At 38.8% G+C, this 14,335-nt stretch overlaps 2 protein-coding genes across 3 annotated transcripts in view; one reads left to right on the top strand and one right to left on the bottom strand.

Annotated features, from left to right (window-relative positions):
• LOC141906534 (phospholipid-transporting ATPase ID-like) overlaps window positions 1-9,149 on the bottom strand; it is a 46,590-nt gene extending 37,441 nt beyond the window's left edge. The window contains exons 1-2 of one of the 2 annotated variants that reach the window (XM_074795865.1): window positions 9,035-9,149; window positions 3,828-3,908 (exon numbers count right to left, since the gene is read on the bottom strand). In XM_074795865.1, the coding sequence (XP_074651966.1) occupies window positions 3,828-3,861 (34 nt within the window). In that variant the 5' untranslated portion in view covers window positions 3,862-3,908; window positions 9,035-9,149. The remainder of the gene's footprint in view (window positions 1-3,827; window positions 3,909-9,034) is intronic. The other variant, XM_074795864.1, reaches the window with a different exon arrangement.
• A 235-nt stretch (window positions 9,150-9,384) lies between these two features.
• LOC141905186 (lupus La protein homolog B-like) lies at window positions 9,385-11,846 on the top strand. The gene is made up of 2 exons (XM_074793977.1): window positions 9,385-9,465; window positions 10,130-11,846. Exon 2 carries the CDS (start codon window positions 10,155-10,157, stop codon window positions 11,325-11,327), a length of 1,173 nt encoding a protein of 390 aa, XP_074650078.1. The 5' UTR covers window positions 9,385-9,465; window positions 10,130-10,154; the 3' UTR covers window positions 11,328-11,846.
• Window positions 11,847-14,335: the final 2,489 nt, after the last annotated feature.

The raw sequence follows: 14,335 nt of genomic DNA, 5'->3' as shown, positions 1-14,335 counted from the left end.
GATACCCAGTCTATGAAACCGGGCCCTGGAGTTTTGCCTGATTTTTCCATGTTATAACACAAAATTCCCCGAATTTACCTGATGTGTTCTAGATTTTTCGGATTCCCAGTTTTCTAGGCTTTCCACGTTAGTGGCCACCCTGTATATATAGAAACACGATTGCATAGGCATTGTCGGACCTAATGAATTAGATTATAATTACCTTCATCTAAAAACATTCTTGTTTATTACGTAGTAAACAGAGAACGAACATAAATAGGAATATTATTAGATAACTAGTCATATTTCCATACGGCCTCAGACGCATAGCCAACGATCTTTCATAACCAGAACCCGACATGCATAAAGTATTCATATCGAATATTATTCATACTTCCGCTTGTAAACAAGGCCCGGCGCTGATTAAACTATGTCATCAATTTTTCAAAGTCGATTTCACTATACAATTCAACATGAACGCAATATGGATCCCGGAGCAGTTTGAAATCAGCTGCGAGCAAATTACGAAGAATTTTCATTACGGTATATCCTGCATTGGCTAGCAGTAGTAAATTTACGCACGTCTGGAGGTATTCCAAAAGGGACATAACGTAGAACTAAATTCAAATAACCCTTATTCCCGTATACATACTTGGTTACTGTATGCATACTTGTTCGATGGAAATTCCAGGGTGGCCACTTTTATTTGACTTGCTTTCTGCCCCCCCTCCCCCCGACTATTCCCTGACATGCACGCTGTTTTCTGTGACTTGATCAGGTAAGAATCCGATCAATTAACGCAGTCAAATATACGTTAAACATAGACGGAAACTGTTTGATTATACACGCGATCTAACACCTGACCACCCCCCCAGATTTTTAGCTTTAGAAAAGAAAATTCCCAACTTTTCCCCCCATTTCCAGGTAAGCGGCCAACCTGAATTGATCGAAATATTCAGTGGCTAGTGAGGCGTCAGTCACTTCTAGAATTAATTAGCATTCACACGGAATAATTTGGCCAATGCTATAAGATCCGACAGCAGCTAAGACAGTCTAATGCGGTCGTGGCTACGAAGCCAATAACAACATATTCCGCATCTAATTTTCAAAACCATCACCAGTAATAATCAATCCTGTTGTCACCCTCCCCCCAAGCATGACTCTAGTTTTGACAGCTTATTTCTCGAGTAAATTCTAAGAACGGCTGTTACGAGAACCATGGAAACGCGATATCGTTTCAGAAAAAAAAAGTTAATATCTAAGCTATATATATACCAGGAAACCTGGTGGCGGATCTTCATAACTTACAATTAAAAATACGAAACCATTATACATCCGTTATACATTATATATATTATATTATTTATTTTATTACGATCGGAGATCTCTAATCGGCGATTATCATAAACTCATGGATCCCACAGTCATATGAATTAAAAATTCCCAAGCTTTTCCCAAGCTTTTCCCAAGTATTTCATGGGTGATTTTTCAATTTTCCCAAATGGAAATGAACAGACATTATCATGCTACAGTCAACATTTTACTGGTGACTGGCTTATAGAGGTGATTTTCAAGGGAAATCCCTGCAGTATTTTCTCAAACGTTTCTACGCAATCGAACAAATCTCGTTATACCAAAAATACATAAAGAGGATATGCCGTATTTGGAACAAAACTATAGTGCTGACATCTAGCAGCGCTGCATGGAATTGAGTGCCCGGTGAAATGCTAGTGAATCTTACAAGTAAAAAGTCTAAAAGAACACTTTTTCATTTTGAGCTTCATACAAAACTTGCTGTTTCAATTAATACAAAACAAACATCAACGCTTAGTTCAGAATCTTCTGGTTCAATTGATACCAATATTACGCATGTAGCTATTCAGACAATGAAATGATAGCCTATTGAAAAACCCCAGTTTTTCAGGAAATAACTTGTACATTTGTACATGTGTCGTCGATATTAAAAAGCATGAAATATTCATCGTTGCGTGTTTGATTTAAATCGCTTTATAGATGATGACTAATTGCACATTTACTGCGTGATATATTCAGGGAGGCATAGGGGTATATCTATACAAACAACACCAGAAAACTGCTCATCTTCATAGCCCGACGGCGTATAAACATTAAACGTTTTTTGCGGCATAAAAAAAATATCTTGTAACTAATAACCGGCACGTCTAAATAGGTTGAATTCGTAAAATCTCGTTTTTAATGGACCTAAAATGTCACAGACACGCATAAAACGCAGGCTCAAAGACCGAGTATATAATAGTACATGTAAATTCAACACAACACAATGACGAACAAGGAGAGCTAAGTAAATATCTAACGTAGAATTTGAAAATCCTTCAGAAAAATTGTTAACACCTTAACATTCCGTAGACAGTGGTATATAGAGCGGGAAACAGTGATCCGATCTATAGAGAATCGCACAATGATAACAAAAAATACAAAGTCCAAAAATGTTTCCTTGCGCTCATAGTTTATTCGATGTTGCGACTATATATTCTGATAGTCATCATCTTCAGGAATATTGGAAGTATGATTATTAGAAGGCATTAGAAATTTCAAATAAACCATTAAGTTCAAGCATGGACTCTAAATGGTTCAAGGAAACATTTTTGTTATCATTGCATAATTCTCTTCATAATATCGTCCTTAACACGGATATAGCGTCTTATCAATGGTTACTGATCCAATCCAGGCCAGGACCTTATTTCATAATCTGATTAAAATGTACCAGCAAGCAGTTTTCATTTTTTTTTCTTCATAAAGATAAGTGCGCTGAAGGACGAGAAATTGTTTACCTTGAACTGTATTTCAAAGATATCAGAATTCGCTAACAGGCTACAATTTTTTGGACGCCGTAAAAACCGTTACAATAATATTCATATATATTGATACCTATAGTATGCATTGTTGGGGTTCTGTGTGAGTCAATGTGCACTACATCATCAATATTGGCGTTTGAAAATAATCACAATTCTGAATTTTGGCGTTAAGGCCCATTTTTGTTATCAAACTTATTTCATGACTCTTATCTCATTTTTGATAGATTTTATCAATTATTTTTGCCGGGGCTAGACTGGTTGCCAGTCATTTATCGCAATACTCAAATCCAAAATAATCTATTACATCATTTATAATCGCCAGTATTAACCCTTTCAGTGCTGACTAGTTAATACCCTATAGTGCTAGAGTTAATACCCTATAGTGCTAGAGATAATTTGAAATTTTTTAAAAATTTCCACCCTAGTGTGTTGAATAACGGGAATACCACTATGACGCGGTGTATCGTTAGTTACTAGTATTTCACTATGTTTGAGGTGCTGCCATTTTTCAAGAGATAGTTACTAATTACTAATTACATCAATACACCGTAGTGCGGTGTACTAGCAAAATCTATCACTGATTTATACACCGCACTGCGGTGTAGATGCACTGAAAGGATTAAGCAATATATACGCTATTTTTCATATGTGCTTGTTTATTATTGCGCACTGAAACGAACACGATCAACTGATTATCCAGAAATTCTATGGCTAAAATCTTTGAACAATTGAAACCCTTCTTATCGCACACGGGCCCGAGATTTCCGTCGTGTGAGAAAGTATTAGGCCTCAATTTCAACCAGATAGACGATAAAAAATTGCGCATATCGACATTCTTCTATATAATTTCTCAGTGGTGTACGTATTGTATTGTATACGGACAACATATGTGCCGTTTGGACCGATGAATCAATAATCTATTGACTATACATATATATCAGTAAAAAATCAACAAGTGTTACTGACACCATGCCCACTGTATACAGTTATTACTAGCTGAAAGCTATAACTTACCGATATATAATTCTTCTTTCCAACATGAACTCATTTTCAATTCGATTCAACGTTTATTACGCTTGTGAAATTCATCGGATTCTGAAATGTACAAGAAAATGAAGCTTCGGTTAAAATTTACGTGTTGATTAAATCTAGTATAGAAAATGCAAAGTAGGTATATTAATCTGCGATCATCCGGAGACCATTTGGCGTGGGTCGAGCAAAAGTTGCTGAATTGGCTACAGATGGTTATGACTTGCCCTGCAAGATGTCCCCATGAATAGATTTAGTCTGTTCCAAAATTTGGATCGGTCTTTAAGGGTCATTCCGAATCGGAACCGTCTTAAATGGAACGGACCAATTTGGAATCGGGCTCAAAATTTCGCTAGTGTGAACGTTTTGTCCATACAAAATTGGAACGGGCCAAATTTAGACCGTTAGGCCCCTATAATGGTTTTGTTAAGTCACTGAGAATGAGGAGTTTGTCATTAAATAACTAAGTACAGAGACTAATCTTCATAATGTAACGTTAACCCGTATTCATTCATAGCCCACAGTTGACTTGCTCTACAATGTGTAAGTTTTAATCCGGCTTTCTTCAAAACCAAATGAATTTCATAAGACCAACAAATCATCATCAGGATTATGTCAGATCATTAGTTATCAATTGCATGGCTTGAAAGTTATAAATATATATATATATATATATATATATATATATATATATATATATATATATATATATATATATATATTTATATATATATATATATATATATATATATATATATATATATATATATATATATATATATATATATATTATATATATATATATATATATATATATATATATATATATATATATAATATATATAATATATATATATATACTTTATTAACGCGTTATTGCGCAAGTCATGTACAGTAACAAGGTTATGAACATTATTTCGCAATGTTGTTATCTTTTAATAAAACGCCTTAGACACACACTTAAACCCCTCCCCCCAGCTATCTTGAAGAACCCCTCCCGAGAAATTATTCACTTCCATGCACCTAATCGGTTTTAGTTAACTATTATCTAAGATACTTCTAAATACATATCTACCGTTCAAACAGAGTGAGTGGTTGAAAGCTAATAGCGTAGATTCATTTCATACATATATTTGCACAGCTTTCAGTCAAAAAACATTTTCAGTAAATTCAGACACGACTAATAGAGATACTACAAATATATACTACAAATACAGAAGCCTATTCAACATCGAATATAGAAAGAGTAATAATGAATTTGATATTCATCATATTCCAGCCCGCATCAACGCATAACAAAATTAATGAAATCTAAATAAATCAAAAATGAAACATTAATATATTATATATAATTTATTATTTATACATAATTTTCACGAAATGAACGAAGTTAGAACTGAAACGAATAACTAAAAAATTCCATACCTCTACAAGAATTAATTGTATCATTTAATTATAATCATTAAAATTCCATCAGGGTCCCTACAGATCAGTCATTCCAGAATTCAAGGACTTTTCCAAGATTTTCAAGAAGAAAATTGCAAATTTCAAGGAAGCATCTGCATCACTTTCATATTCCAAGAACGTTCGACTCCTCCCAAATCGGTACTGTTTATCTTATTTAACAATCAAATTCTGTGGAATCTGTGTGTATAATAACTAGAGGCCTTAAAACTGAAGAATTTTTGTAATTGTCAAATTTCTCAAAATTCAAGCAGTTTTCAAGGACTTTTGGACATTTTGCTCAAAATTCAAGGATATTCAAGCACCTTTATAAGCATTTTTGGTTTAGGGGTTTGAGGAATCGAGGGGTCATAGGGACCCTACAAGAAATCACAGCCCTAGGCCTAAATGACTTTTTAGCATGACCAATAATTGAAGTGAGATTTAAAGACTTTTCTTCTCTTGAATGAAGGTTAGTTTTCCTACTGTAGCTGAAAGATCTATGAAACAAAGAATCGAAAACCCTTTCGAACGAAACGAACTTACCGAAGCCAAACGCCTCGCGGAAACTCGACGAACAGAAATCGAGGTTCATTAAAGAGCCGGAGACCGGCGAAAAGAAGCCAAGCACGACGAACCGAGGATTATTACTTCCTAGGAAGGAATGTCGAACTCCCCAAAAGCCGCCGACAGATTACCTCGATTATCACCGATTCCGGAATGTACCAATCTTCGCAAACAACGCGCGACGACTGCAAAATATTCCCGCTAATTTCCTGTTCGACCGAGGCGGTCAATAGGAAGCTGATCACCGACGGTGAAACATACCTAGCGCGGATTATGCAATCTGCCCCGACTTACGTAGTTACATACCAGCGTGCGGCGCGCGTACATGCTGACACATATATCACGAACGTCGAACCGCGCGGAAAAGATTGATAAAAAAATCAATAAGCGATATAACGCCGAACACGCACAACGACGATGAGTCGTACATCCTCGAACACTCCGATCGGTCAATCACCGGTCGATGATAGCTGGTGGACACGACGATATCTACAGCCGCGGTCACACTGTCAGCGTTTTCCGGGCCGGGCCAACCGTACGACCCATGCATGTTTGACCCGGGCCAAATTTAGCCCGGCCAGAAACATCAGACCAGGCCCGTGAAATTTCATCCTCGCTTGCCAGGGTTTGATTGAACTCAGCGGCCACCCATCTATATATCTAGCCAATCACATGCTTCAGCGGGCGGCAATCAAATCCTGGCAAGCGAAGATGCGATGGTCAAATTTCAGCAGGTGTCAAATTATTGCGTGTAAACGTTAAGTTATTACGAAAGCGACTCACGGCATTATTTAGTATCGAGTGAGTGGTTTGCGTGCGACCGCGCTTTCTAATTAGGCGAGGGCCAAATTCAACTCGGGTCTGATCCGGGCCAAATCATCTCCGTGCGACCGCAGCTTATTTCGTTTTCTCCAATAATGTACAAGGAACTTTGAAACCCGAGGCAGACGCACGAACTGTCTCATCTCGATGGGAGTTGTTCCAGCACTTAACCGCTTATCTATACGTTATGCGACGTGAAAAGCTCCGCAAACTGAGATAAGATTATACTCGCACAGTCTTCCCCGAGTAAAAACACCACTCGTTTCATGCGTATATATCGATTGAAGAAACCAGATTCTCCAACGTGGAAAACTTCCAACGAGATGCTCTCGGCGTTTTCGACGAAATTCGCGCGATCAACGAGTTGAAAGAACTGGGAAAATGGAAAATAAATCCGAGTTCGAGTAGAATAAAGAATCATAACAACGCCTCGAGCCAAGCCACACGCGCACTCGATCAGAATCCACCTGGTAATAATGGTTTTAATCCACGCTTATCCCAGCTTAGAAACTGTATAGAAGATAAGCGTGGAAACCTACCGACCTTGAACGCAGGATTTCATAATCGAATAATTTCATTAAATTTTCTTTCAGAACAAGCGATTTACCATAACTTTCGATTTAGATGATTGCTTAAAAAATTTCGCGTCACCGAAGCACAGCACGCATAGCTGACAGTGCTTTAATCTATCTACGCTGGAATTAGGCTCGAATGTCATGCGGTCCGAGGAAATTAAAGCATTGCAAAGTATCATGCACACAGTCCCATCCACTACTATGTCTCTATTTGTAAAGACCGTGTGTGCTCAACGGCACTGCTAACATTGGATATATACAGACACCAAGCAGAATATCAAGAACGCTTTTCTCGTATAAACCTTTACTGGTGTATTTCGGTCAGTGGTTGGTAACCCTTCAGTAAAGGCTAATTATTCATGGTCCCTACAGATCATTCCTTCCTGGATATAAGGGGTTTTCAAGGAGATTAGGATGAAAATTTCAAATTTCAAGAAAGTTCCTGCATCATTGTCATAGGCCTATCCCAATTACAGTAGACTCCTCCTAAATTTGTACTGTTTATCTCGGTAAACTGGTAATTCAGTGGTTTTGTAAGCAAATTTTTATACTGTACACTACCTAAACTCGATTCTATCCTGGTCCCAATCGTACCGATTTATGCATAGTTTAACTGTAGCTTCGACGAAGTAAGAAGACTGTTGTTAACTTCTACATCCTACCTATCTACACTTTGTTAAATATATTTTTTTAAGGTCCAATGAGGTTAAGTCAACTATTTTCAACTGAGTGAACTTAAAAGTTTCGAAAAACATTTGTGCCATAATTTTTTATCTATACTCAAGCAAGACGGCGGATCTAGTGGCGGACTTGTCACATCCCAAAAGAGCACTTTGTAGTTGCTCACAACTGAGAGGTTGAGGGTTCGAATCCTAGTGAAACCATGCATTCAGGCAGGACACATATCAGTGTTCGTCGACTCACTGATTAAAAAAAAAAAAAAGACGCTGTGGGACAATGCCCAACTACGGGTCCTCCACATTACTCTAAAGAAGAAGATGTTGATAGAGCACACAAAAAATTTGATGGACTCGTACAAGTCTCCCTGGATCGGCCCCTGATATCAATTAGCAATTGACATTACAGTAACACGGGTGACTAAACAACTCATTACGATTCATTAACGAGTCGTAAAACCAGATAGGCCTAACAAATGATTTATAGTCCTACGGAGATCCTGATGTGTTGCAATCAGCATCATTCGATCAATTATAAATTACTGTGGGTGAAAATCTGTTAGGGAAACTAGAAGATAAACATATGTAGGGCTAAGTAGCAAAAATAGGTATTAAATCAGAAATAAATAGTCTTACTTCTGAGGCTTAGCTAGAGCTGGATTTTTTATTAGGCCTCTAGCTCATTTTAGACACAAATTTAAGATAGAGACTTCGTAGGTAGTCAATAACTGGATGTGTGGTTAAAGGCCGCCTACAGCTGCTGTAGGCCTGTAACAATAGTCCAGGGCAGGCCTGCCCAAACTTGAAGTTGAAAGACACTAAAAAAGACTAAAACCAAAAAGCAGCTCCATCCATACAGACAGCCTGGTCCAGGTCGTCACTCACGATCGGACTAAAGTCTTTTTATTTTCAATAGTCCACGATCTTTTTGGGATATTTCGCTTAATTTTCGGTGTGCATACCTTAAATAGGTCTCTTAATAATTGAATCAGCAGAGTTGAGCAGTCCGGATAAATAAATCATCGTTTTTATATCCATTTTACACTGTTTTTTAGTTTGTTGGTTATGAATCGGATTGATGATATTGAAAGATAAATTTTGTAATTACCTTTTTAGTTTTAACTTCTTCTCGTTAGTGTTAGAGCCTTCTTCAGAACAATAATCCAGATTTTTGCTAAGCTACTGCTACTACCGTGGAGACTGCGTTGAACTGAACTGTCATCATCCGCGGAAGTAAGTACACGGAACCTATTATCGGAATACGCACCGGACAAATTGCGGATAGGGAGATACAAGATACAAGAGATAAGAATGTTTACGAAATCCATACAATTGTAAAATCATTCATTATCAAATGTCTATTGAACCACTAGAAAAAATAGCTATCATCAGGAAAATAGAATTGAGAAATAATTGAATTGAATTTAATGGGGAAAAACGTTATTGCAACTTCCGGCGTGGAGCCAACGCGGAAGTGAAAGTAGCTATCGTCTATGGTACGCCGGATTGAACGAATTTTAAAGTCGTTTTATAGTCCTTGTAAGTGTTGAATTAATGTTATGTCCTGCTAAATATTATGTGTTTGATTTCAGTAATGAAGTTAGTTGTTCGATTAGCTGTAATAATACGTAAATAACCCGATGACAAAGGATTTAAACTTGTGGCCAACGTGGAGTTTGTTGTCATGTTGGCATGTATCTTCCTTGCCCTTGGCTGGTTGGCCGTTTTTGCACCCTTTATAAATGAAATATCGCAGGCATTGGTTTTATTTTGATAATTTTTAAATATCGTGGTGTCTGTATTGTGACCTTCCATGAGATGAAAGATAAATCATAAAAGAAATGTGTTAGTTTCATGTTATCTCACTTATCTGGTTTCTTTTGTATTAAAAAAGGCAGGGAATCTGAGTAAATCTTAAGTTGGGCATCGGATATATAATCATGTCTTACAAATTTGACTGTGTTAATCGATTGGAGCCGATCAGGTTGGGGGAAAACGATGTGTGTTTCGGGGAATAGTCACTGAAAAAGCATAATGTAGCCACCCTGATAAGATGAAGCAATGAATCTAAGTTAATCGACATCAGTTCCGAAAGAGCTTTGATTGGTTCATGAAGGGTTAATTGAATCATTCCATGAAGAATTAAGTCCATGCATTCTCCGAACTTATTGATTTAAGTTTCTTTTTTTCAATTTCGATACAGGTTTCGCTGAAAATAATCCACAATTATGGCCGATTCAACTACGCCTGATGTCGTTGAGGAGGTGAAAACAGAGTCCACTACGGTAAAAAACGAGGCGGAATCGACAACGGTGAAGGATGAGAAAGCTCCCGAATCGAACGGTAACGGCGTCTCGTGCGGCGACGAAGAGCCGACCGAACTCGAAACGAAAATCATCCGTCAGGTCGAACACTATTTCGGCGATATGAACCTCGGTCGCGATCGATTCATGCAGGAACAATTAAAACTCGACGACGGTTGGATTCCGCTCGAAACGATGATCAAATTCAAACGTTTGAAAGAACTGACCGAGGACTTCGCGACGATCGTCAAAGCGCTGCGCAAGTCGAAATCCGGTCTGATCGCGATCGGCGACGACGAACTCAAAATCCGGCGTTCGGCGGAGAAACCGATTCCCGTTTTGAACGTGGCGCGAAAAGAGGACGTGAAACAGCGTTCGTTATACGTGAAAGGTTTCGAATTGGACACGACGATCGACGATTTGTTGAGTTTTTTCGACGCGCACGGCCCGCCCGAGTACATTCAGATGCGTCGCGACGAGAGCCGCGCGTTTAAAGGCTCTTGTTTCGTCGTGTTCAAAAGCGTCGACGACGCTAAAACGTTCCACGACCTCGAAACGATCAAGTACAAAGACGTCGAGCTGCAACGCCTGTTCAAAGACGCGTACTTCAAGAAGAAACGCGAGAAGAAGAAAGTCGAGGTGTTGGAGGGCGCGAAGAAGCTCGAGGAGGACAAACAGAAACAGCTCGAGGAGAATAAGAAGAAACACATGGAGCAGTTAGTGAAGGGAACCGTGTTGCATTTAACGGGGATGAAGGACGGCGTCAAACGCGAAGACATCAAAGAACTGTTCAAAGACAGCGGCGAGATCGCGTGGGTCGACTTCGACATGGGCGACGACGAGGCGTTCGTGCGGTTCGTCGACGAGAACGAAGCGTCCAAAGCGTGGAAGGCGGCGTTGAACACCGACGAGAAACTGATGTTGAACGATGCTGAGTTGACGGCGAACGTTCTCGAAGGCGACGCCGAGGTGAAACACTGGGAGAGCGTGTTCACGAAAAAGACGACGGGTCAACAGAAGAACTTCGGCAAAAAACGCGGCGGCTTCAGAGGTCGCGGCGGCGGCGGTCCTCCGAAAAAGCGATCGCGAAGGAATTAAGTTCGTTTCAATTTTGAAAATGTATAGGTTCCTTTAATAAGTTTATAGATGTATGACGAATATGTCTGGGAAAAAAATGACTTTTAGTTACCGGTATACCTTTTATTATAAATATGTTATTTCCATATCATGTACACTGTCTCACAGCTGCCTGAATTCCTCGGTAGCGTGAAAGAAAAACTGTTGATTTCTCAGTATTTTTACTTTTTGATGATGTCATTGAATGATTGTGATTTCGGTAAAAAATTGTATTTCTGCAGTATCTATTCCTTGTGGCGTGATTCCCACCATTGTTAGGAAAAGGCAACTTGCCCCTAATGCTGTAACGATGAACAAGGTTAAATTCCGAGCGATATAAAATTCTCGGAACTATGGTTCCGGTTCCTTATCTAGAGTATCTCTACGACAAAAATTCTTAACATCGTATTCGGTCGGCAGCAATATAAACGGCGGTCTGTATGAACATGGATGGATTTCGTGAAATAAAGTTTTAAGGCAAAAAGTCTCTTAATCATGTAATATATGGTTTGTCTCTTTTGTCTCTGATTTTTTTTTTAGGTTGGGAGTCTACAGCAGGCAATCCTGTTCAACCAATTCTGTATGTTTTTTTCACAGGGTACCACTTGCAGATAAATCTCTTAGTTCTGACTCATGGAAATCGGACGATTATAGAATTGTTCTCGCTGGTGACAAGTTGACTTATGAACCTTGGACATCTCCCATGGGGATATCTTTTAATTTTATACAGTCAATTCCCGATATTTGGCCCACATCGTGCAGACTAATTATGGCGGTATACAGTGCATTTACTTTGTATTTGTAATGAGAACCTGACGGTAAGCGGGGAGGGCTGTATATCGGGGCTCACTGTATTTGAATCTGGGAATTTCTGATTCCTTGATGACTTCGTGATTTCTGATTCCTTGATGACTTCGTGATATGAAATGGCCCCCACTGAGGATATCTTGGAATTTTCATTCCCTTCCGCAGCATCCCGTTGGAGTCATCCTCCCCGGCAGGGATTCGAACCTGATGGCATCGAGATTGCCGCCGTACTGATATACTGCCATGGCTTCGTTACACTCAGCCAATCGGGTTCGAATCCCTGCCGAGGGAGGATGCGTTGGAGTAGACTAGAATCCCCTCAAGGAAGATACTGATACTGATTAGATAATCGTTAGGTGGCGAATGAATCGTCTGATCGCTGATCTAGTCTGACGTCAAGAGACATTATTGCCCTTGTCGATTAATATATATCGGTCTTGTCGCCAGGGCGATGCAGTAGAGGGTGCACTGCTCCAGGCATCAAGGATCCGTATCAGTAACTGTTCAAGCAGACTAATATTTCTAGGTACACGATTCTAAGTAAATATCGGTAACTGCGCAATATTCTGCGGTGTATATAAGTAACATATGAAGCGGAATTAAGTTGTCTAATTCTCCGTTCCCTCGATGCTATATCACTTCACTGAACTATAAAGAAAACTGTGCTATTTCCTTTCAAATATACTTATATACATGTTTACCGGAAATGATTAAGACGTCGAGGTCGTCTTTAAGAAAAAACTTCAATGGATTGTCTCAAACTTTTCAGCGCCAGAATTAAGTTAATTGGGTTACGCGGAAAAGAGCATTATAGTTCCAACGCGTATCCACATCTTTCTTTATATCAACCCAAAACAGCGCTTACGTATAAGTAGTCAAGCCTTACTAATCCGGGTTTATTACGACGCAACGGATTAAGAAGATCGACGGAAGATGTTTAGGGAAGCCGTCTTACTGACTCCTGCAGTGCCAGCAACCGAGTCATAATTCCCTCACGAATAAGACGAGGATTATCTGTCATACTGTAAACACGGATTAACGAAATACCATAAACTAACGACTTCAAAAGATTTGTACACGACACACGAGTTTTTTTTCTTTTGTATGTTACCGTGCATAAAATGGCTGACCCAATGACTGTATCGAAAAGTATATACACGATTCTTAGTCTATTACAATGATGATAATGCACTAAAAGCGATAGCAAAGATAAAAGAACGACATTATCTATACCCAACCACTTGGCTTACAAACGACGAAGAGTTGCGTTAAATTCTAACGAATGACATTGTTACGAAATGTATACGTCAAATAGATACGTAATAAGATAAAAAACCACTATCTAAAAATTCGATGACGATGATCTCTAGGGTGAGATCGAAACGTCGTGTATTTTATATATTTCTAGATTGTTCGAATTAATAACTTTCTTGATTTTAACATTCTTTTGATTTGTAAATAGTGGGTTTTTATCTAATTATCCGTGCACCGTTTGAGTGTGGTTATCGTTCTATATAGATACGTAGTTGCGATATTTTTTCAATTTCACAGAAAAACTAAGTATTTCAACTACAAAATGTATTTTTAAACCCACACTTAGTCGCAGCCATCGAAAATGATCATTATCGACAAGACACTTTTTCTAAGCATCCGCAGGGGAGAAAATAATAGCCAACCGGCCGAATGATCGGTAATGGTCTTTATTGGGTTCATTTATAACAAAGGATTATCAGCAATAGCGAAGGCAATGATTTCGACGATCGTTATCGGAACGAAGATTCTAAAAATTGCAGCGGTAAATCATATGTCGCGATCACGAAGCGTATACACGAACAAACGCGTATACTTTTGGAAATCGTTCAGCACGACATGATACGCGGTTGACGTATGTCGTACGTGTTTCATCGACTCCCGGTATATTTCTATCAACGCCTCTGTGTCTTTCGCATTCAAATTCATTAACTGAGATCTATCTGTGGGATTGACGGACTAAACGACGATAATTTCGAAGATTTTCGCGTATGGTTCATATATGCATGTGTTTACGAATTTGAATTGATTAGTTTTGGCGCCTTGTGGGAACCGCTCGCGGCAACAAGTGGTTTTTATAGAAAATCTTTTCGTTCGCGACAAGCACGGCATCGTTTAATTCTATGCCATCGATGAATTTCCGGAGTTTCTCC

The sequence above is a fragment of the Tubulanus polymorphus genome, chromosome 5, assembly GCF_964204645.1.
Source record: "Tubulanus polymorphus chromosome 5, tnTubPoly1.2, whole genome shotgun sequence".
Classification (NCBI taxonomy): domain Eukaryota; kingdom Metazoa; phylum Nemertea; class Palaeonemertea; order Tubulaniformes; family Tubulanidae; genus Tubulanus; species Tubulanus polymorphus.
The sequence above is the reverse complement of the archived record's forward strand: the minus strand, read 5'-3'. Positions and strand labels throughout refer to the sequence as shown.